General features: G+C 41.5%; 1 protein-coding gene across 1 annotated transcript; it reads left to right on the top strand.

Annotated features, from left to right (window-relative positions):
• The first annotated feature begins 2,870 nt into the window (after positions 1–2,870).
• Positions 2,871–4,688, top strand: LOC119646663. The gene has a single exon (XM_038047191.1). The coding sequence runs from the start codon at positions 2,871–2,873 to the stop codon at positions 4,686–4,688; it is 1,818 nt and encodes a 605-aa protein (XP_037903119.1).
• Positions 4,689–7,895: the final 3,207 nt, after the last annotated feature.

The following is a 7,895-nucleotide window of genomic DNA, read 5'->3' as shown; positions in this document are numbered from 1 at the left end:
ACAGAAGGTAGAGTTTAGATCTTCGCTTCACCTGGTCTTCATAAATTTCGAGAAAGCTCTCGACAATGTGAACATGAAGTGAGTCTGGCGTGCGCTAGGTAGAAGGGGCATTCCAGACAAACTAATATATATTATCAGAGTGACATATATATAGTTGTCATTTAACACTTGGTGGAGTATATCGCGTCAACCACACCTACGCGTCATCGTTCGGGGTTACCTAAAACGAGCGACTTATGATATCGCAAAATGGCGCGTGTTACACCAGGGTGACATTTCAAGGGAATTTTAAGTCAAAGGCGAGTTGTCTCTTGTCACCGGTATTTTTTCTTCCTGTTATCGGTGACATTTTTCATACTGCCTTTTCCGGGGAACGTGGACGATTATGATATTTTGCCTTAATAATATCTACTACACTGATGACATCTGTTTGCTCTCGCTCTGGTTCATGCGCCTTGGTGAAGTGGATATAGATTTGGAAAGCGAGGTTAAAGAGGAATTAAAGATAAACACCAACAAAACCGGACGGAGAAGGATGAAGGCGAGTCTTCCGCACCTAAACGCGAGATAAACTGTACTAACTGATCCTCAAGGTTGGGAGTTGGATAGGGTTTGCAACCCTACACGGAAAATCGATATTTCGAAGCCACAGAAGGAGCATCGGACAGGCTTTAAATCGACGAACTCGAGAACGACAACAGAATAACGATTTGCGTATTTTCTCATGGAACGTTAACGTGGCTGAATAAACAAAGATTGGTTCTTTCCTTTAATGTATCATGTGTAGGTGTAATCATGGGTCATCATCATCAACGGCGCAACAACCGGTATTCGGTTTAGTCCTGCCTTAATAAGGAACTCCAGACATCTCGGTTTCAAGCCGAGGTCCACCAATTCGATATCCCTAAAAGCTGTCTGGCGTCCTGACCTACGCCATCGCACCATCTCAGGCAGGGTCTGCCTCGTGTTCTTTTTCTACCATACATATTGCCCTTTTAGACTTTCCGGACTGGAAAGGATTAAGTGGCGCACCTACCGTAATCTATTGAGCCTGATTTTATCCACAACCTGACGGTCGTTATGTAGGCTACGGAATCGTTCATCCTCATGTAGGGGGTCAAAAATTCTTCGGTGGATTCTTCTCTCGAATGCGGCCAAGAGTTCGCAATATTTCTTGCTAAGAACCCAAGTCTCCGAGGAATACATGAGGACTGGCAAGATCATAGTCTTGTACAGTAAGAGCTTTGACCCTATGGTGAGACGTTTCGAGCGGAACAGTCTTTGCAAGCTGAAATAGGCTCTGTTGGCTGACAACGACCGTGCGCGGATTTCATCATCGTAACTGTTATCGGTTGTGATTTTCGACCCTAGATAGGAGAAATTATCAGCGGTTTCAAAGTTGTAGTCCCCTTTCTATATTCTTTCCGTTTGTCCAGTGCGGTTTGATGTTGTTGATTGTTTGGTTTTCGGTGCTGACGTTGCCACCATGTACTTTGTCTTGCCTTGTCTTGATATGCTGCCCAAGATGTTGCACCGCCTGCTCGATCTGGATGAAGGCAGTTTGCACGTCTCGGGTGGTTCTTCCTATGATGCCGATATCGTCAGCATAGGCCAGTAGTTGGGTGGACTTAAAGAGGATCGTACCCCTTGCATTTACCTCATCATCACGAATCACTTTCTCGAGGGCCAAGTTAAAGAGGACGCATGATAGAGCACCCCCTTGTCGTAGACCGTTGTTGATGTCGAATGGTTTTGAGAGTGATCCTGCTGCTTTTATCTGGCCTCGCACATTGATCAGGGTCAGCCTAGTCAGTCTTATCAATTTCGTCGAGATACCGAATTCTCTCATGGCCGTTTCCGTAGCTTACATAATGATGAAATCTATGAGGGATACCACGACCGTCAAGTTGTGGATGAAATCCGGCTCAATGGTCGGGTCACTTAATCCGTATGGATAGGGATGATCCAGCCCCGAAAGTCTATTAGGGCAATATCTATGGTAGGAAAAGAAGACGAGGCAGACCCTGCCTGAGATGAAGCGATGGCGTTGGTCAGGACGCCAAACAGCTTTTAGGGATATCGAATTGGTGGACCTCGGCGCAAAACCGGAATGTCTGGAGTTCCTTATTAAGGCAGGCTTAAACCGGATACCGGTTGTTGCGCCGTTGATGATGATTCTAGTCGCTCGAAGTATGGTGTCATTAACATAATTGAGTTAGTTAACCATTTTGAGGGAGAAGTAAATTCAATCCGGTAGAGCCTATTTTGCCCAAGCAAGGGTTTCTTGGTACTCGGAGTCACCTGTTTGGAGCTATATCCTTATCCCTATGATCACTTAGGCCAACGAAGTATGAAAGGGCTAGTTAAAGTAGGCGATGGGTTGGTAATCATACTTTGATCTGTCTTATTGAGGATTCAACTGTCGCTTTAGTTTCTGGCCTCATCTCAAGTTGAGTCCTCTTTCGTAGCTAATTACATCTGATCTGTTTGATGATTCTGATGTTGATCTTTCCCACCTCTTTAAAAAAAAGTTGTACTTCCCTCTTAAGGTAAAATAGATACAAAAGAACATCAGACAAATCAACACAAAGTGGTGTTCTCATAAAAGTGTTGATTATGAACGAACTTTCCACGGGACATAACAATTACCCAAAGTGGTTGCTCCATGTTAGAAGCGGATGAATTTATTTTTTCGTACCACACTTGAACCTTGAAGTCTCTAAACGTCCTGCACGCCGTAGGGATTGCGACAGAATTTTACTGCGGAAGGACTACAATTATTTTTTTATTGTCTTATGGGCCAATAGCCAGTGGATCAATCAATAATGCACACGCTATCCGCGTAATCAACTCTAATTTTACTAATTGAAATGCACTCGAAAGTAGGATTCCTGTTGCCTTGTTATCCTGGATTAGACACAACGTTTGAAATGACAAATTTTGTGTTAACATTAATAAAAACTATTGTTTTAAGTAGAGTAATCAATAACATCCAGTGCAACCACGATAGCATCTTGAACTTCATTTTGAACGTTGAAAGTAATACCCAGTTTCACAGCGTTGCCGTCACATCCCCCAGTTCAGGAGGATTCCCGGATTTGAACTTTGCCAAGCTGAAAACTCCCTTAATATTTCTTGTAGATACTTCAGAGGAGAAAGCTGAACCTTTCCTGAACAGCAACGTTCTTTTCATTGTTTATATGCGTAGTTGTTCGGTGCTAGCACCCGAGACTATTTTACTGTATGCTAAGCATATGGCACGACATGGAAAGGTTCTTCTGGTAGAGCTTGAAAAGGAAGAAATGGTGGATGAGATCTGCATGGAAGATACTTTTAAATGGTTTTGGAAAACCGGAATTTTACGTGTAGTTGCGATCCATCAAGCAAGTCAGGGATCTTTACAGGTCTTCAGTTACAACCCGTTCCCCAAAATGAAGGTCTTCAAGGTTACAAATTGGAACCATCTTTATGATGACAGATTGGGGAATTTGCAAGGCTATCCAATACGTTCCATTATATCTAAAGAGCTACCACGCAGTTTCAAATATACGAATCGGGAAGGGAAAGAAGTTCTTGGCGGTTACACGGCGAAAATTTTCCTGGCTTTCTTGAAAAAACATAATGGAACACTCCTCGTGATTGATATTGGAGATCTTGATTTTGTGTATGGCCTTTCCTTAATAACGCTTGCTGCGGAAGGAAAAGTTGATCTTTTAATGAATCAATTCCCTTGCATTTCAACTGATGTCTCCTGCAGTTACCCGACAAACCAAATGAAAATGGTTGTATTAGTTCCAACAGCCAAACCAGTAAAGGTTTCATTGTATATTGTTCTACCATTTGAGGAATCTGTATGGGTCCTTCTTCTTTGTTCAGTAGTTATCTTGGTGGTTGTCTACTTTTTTCTTACAAGGATATCTGGACGACATGTTTCGTTTATGGAAGCTTTCGTGAGTAGTATCGGAGTCATTATAGCAATCATTCCAACAATGGACTATCAACGGATTTCATGGCAGAGTCGAGTGATATTTCTGTTATCAGTGGTATTTGGTGTTATTATGAACAACGTCTATCAATCCGTGCTGACCAGTTTTTACACAACAAAGATCTATGAGAAGCAGATTGAGACACCAGAAGAAGTGGTAGAAGCTAACCTAACCATACTTGTTAATGAAAATGATTGGCTATTTTTGCAATTCGCGATTGACTCAGATCGTTTTCGTCACCAATTTCGTCCGATTCCTTACCATGAGGCCAACAAGTACCGGGAGACTTACAATACGGAATTTGGGAACTTAATGCCGGACGATAAGGCCGACCGTTTACTGAGACAACAGATGTTCTTTTCCCGACCCTTAGTGAGAATGTTACGTTATACCATGATCCGTATACCAATGGTGCTGTTCATGCCATTCTATACTCCCTATGAGGAAGCAGTCAGTCGAGTTATATTGCAATGTCAAGAGACTGGACTTTTAGAGAAATGGTTAAGGGATTCGACGGAGGAAATAATGCAGGCAGAGAGTGTCAAAAGATGGATGTTCTTTGAGAGCAAATACAAACCTTTGGTTTTGGAGAATTTCGATTGCTACTGGATTTTATGGTTTATTGGACTAATGTTATCCTTTGTCATTTTTATCATTGAATGTCTGCTTGGTCTTATGAGGAGGAATAATGGCACAAATTGAAAAGAAACTTTTGATTTTCTGAAATCCCTCACGACTATTAGAATAATTGTGTGTTGCTCACATTTGAACCAAATAAATGTCATTATGAAATGGACTGTGTGTTCTGCATTCATTACACTTATATAGGATTTATGGGTCCAGGAGATAGTATTAAAAGAATGATAGTTTGGTTAAACTAAAAGTATTTTATTGATTTAACGTGCTTAATGACGGTGTGAATAGCTACTGATTATTTATTACAATGCATTCTATTTATATCCTAAATCTAATTACCCCCACGCGCTCACATCTACTGCTAGGTACATGCTGTACTTGCGTGACCCACTTACTCATGGTTTCCAGATGTGATTGTCTGGGGGTTCCCCATACTTAATGCAATGACCAGATGTGATTGTCTGGGAGTTCCCCATACTTAATGCAATGACCAGATGTGATTGTCTGGGGGTTCCCCATACTTAATGAGCGTCGCTCTGATTATACTCTACGTACCACACGGCCATTCCTGACATATCGCCAGTCCCTGGTGATGTAATACAATAAACATTCATATCATACGACAGACACATATTACAATGATTACATTCGTATACACATAATTCTGTGAATCCATCAAGATTAATAAGATGTTAATTAGAGATTAAAATACATGATATGCAAAACATGAATACATCTCATAAATAAAATACAGTAATCAAAACAAGAATTATAGTATCAAAGGAAGTTACATATCATAAATATAGTAGTAGAACTAAGTGCAAAAATAGAAGTTACAGTAAATAATTAAGAGTTACATATTATAAACATGTCGTATAATAGGGATATTATAAAGACATTTTAATTATTTCACGCGATTTCTCGATCTACTGAGATACTGTGTTCGCCTTCATCTTCTTCGTCGTCATCGGGTTCGAGGTCATCAGCAAACCCACGCCACGGCTTCATGTAGTCTGCTCCGGTTGTTGTTAATATTGGTCCTTCGACTTCACCGATCCTTTCAACTTCATACCTATCGTTGTCCTTTACTCTTACCACTTTGTATGGTCCTAAGAACTTGATGGCTATTTTTAGACCTGGTCCTCGTTGGGTTCTTCTGATGGCTACGACGTCTCCGACTGAATACTTGGTAGGTGGTCGGTGGTTTTTGTTGAAGTTTTTGCTATTTTCAGCCTGTGTTTTCTTAATTTGCTCTACTGCCCTTTTTCTGAGTTCTGATCTTGTATCTATGAACCTTTCTTGTTTGGCCTCTTCTATATACTTTATGATCTCCATATCTTCAGGCATTCTTAATTTGGCACCAAACATAAGCTCAAATGGGGTGGCGTTTATTGAACGATGATGTGTCCCATTTATGGCGTGTTGAACTCTCCTTATGAACTTGTACCATTTGTTAGGTTGGCCGAGAGAAATTTTGGAGAATACGGCGTTTGCTACCTGAATAACGCGTTCAACTTGGCTATTTCCTCGAGACATTCCGGTTGTAATAAGATGTAGATCAATCTTGTTTTCTTCGCAAAACTCGTCGAAATCCTTGGAATCGAAACCTTTTGCTCTGTCGGCGATGATGCGTGTCGGAGTGCAGAAATGTTGTTGCAATATGGAAAGTTTTCCAAGGGCTTCTTTGGTTCCTTTGGTTTTTGTGGCAAAAATCCATGTATATTTTGTGAATGCATCCACAATCACAAATAGGTATTTGTAGTTCTTGTTCGTGGAAGGTAGTGGACCTACATGATCTATGTGCCAAGTGTGAAAGGGAGCCTCTTCCTTAGGGATTGGTTTGAGCAGCTCCTCTTGTTTGCCTTTCTTTCTTGAAGCTAAAATGCAGGTGACACAGTTGTTAATATAATGATCTACATGCTTTTTCATATTTTCAAATGCGAATTCTTCTTGCAATTTTTCCATTGTCTTTTTTGTGCCAAAATGGCCGATGTCGTGAGCTTGCCGAATGATGTCATATCGCATTCCTTTTGGCACAACTAACAGCAATTTTTCGCTTTTCTTTTCGTAGAGCAGGTCGTTGTCCAGGGTATAATTTTTGTATGGCCCTACGTTAAGAAGTTTGCGAATTAATTGCAATTTTTCGTCGTGTTGCTGTGCTCGTTTGATCCTATCCAACAGGGGATCATGTATGAGAAGTATTGAATCCTGTCTGCTCAGAGCGTCGACGTGTTGCATCCTTTGAGCTGATCGATGTTCTATCTTAAAATCAAATAGCTCAAGGAACATGATCCACCTTGCGAATTTCGTTTTCAGCTCCTTGTTGTTCAGTGTCATTTGTAGAGCGGAACAGTCCGTTACTATCTTGAATTTAATTCCTTGCAGGTTTATGCGGAACTTTTCCAATGCTCTCACTATTGCTAAGGTTTCTAGCTCGTAACTATGGTAATTGCGTTCCGTCGGGGTAGTTTTTCTACTCATGTAGTAGACTGGATGGAAAGCATTGTCCTCAGGACACTTCTGGAGTAGAATCGCACCATAGCCATCCTTTGAAGCGTCGGTATGCAGCTCCGTTTCACGATTTGGCCTGTATAGTTGGAGGAGGGGTTCGCTCGTCAGAACGTGCTTCAATTGCAAGAAGGCTTTCTCCTGTTCTGGTCCCCATTTGAAGGTGGCATCCTTGCGTAACAAATTGCTAAGAGGCTTTGCGATGGTTGCATATCCCTTAACAAATTTTCTAAAATATCCCGTAAGCCCGAGCAGGCGTTGTAACTGTTTGGTTGTTCTTGGCTGAGGATAGTTTAGCAAGGCTTCCATTTTAGCTGGTCCTGGCGTGATCGTTCCTTTCTCTACTATGTATCCGAGAAACTCTACTTTCCGCTGTAGAAGCTGAGATTTTTTCCAATTGAATTGAATTCCATTCTTTTGCGCTACCTCTAACACACGTGCCAATCTTTCCACTGCTTGATCCTCGTCTTCAGCTTTCACAAAGGCGTCATCCACGTAGATTTCCATTATGCCTTCATTGATGAGTTCTTGAAAAACATTCAGTATGAACCTTTGGAATGCAGCTGGTGAATTGCAGAAGCCGAAAGGAGCTCTTTTCGGGATGTATTGTCCCCATGGAGTGACGAAGGACAAGTACTTCTGACTCTCCTCAGATACTTCTACATGAAAGAAGCCATCTTGGAGGTCCAGCGTGGAGTGCACCACGGAGTTCGCAACTGAGTCTACGGCATCTTCTATAAGTCGCATTGGTTGTTGTTCACGTTC

The sequence above is a fragment of the Hermetia illucens genome, chromosome 1 (assembly GCF_905115235.1).
Source record: "Hermetia illucens chromosome 1, iHerIll2.2.curated.20191125, whole genome shotgun sequence".
Lineage (NCBI taxonomy): Eukaryota > Metazoa > Arthropoda > Insecta > Diptera > Stratiomyidae > Hermetia > Hermetia illucens.
This window is presented reverse-complemented; position numbering and strand designations above follow the sequence as displayed.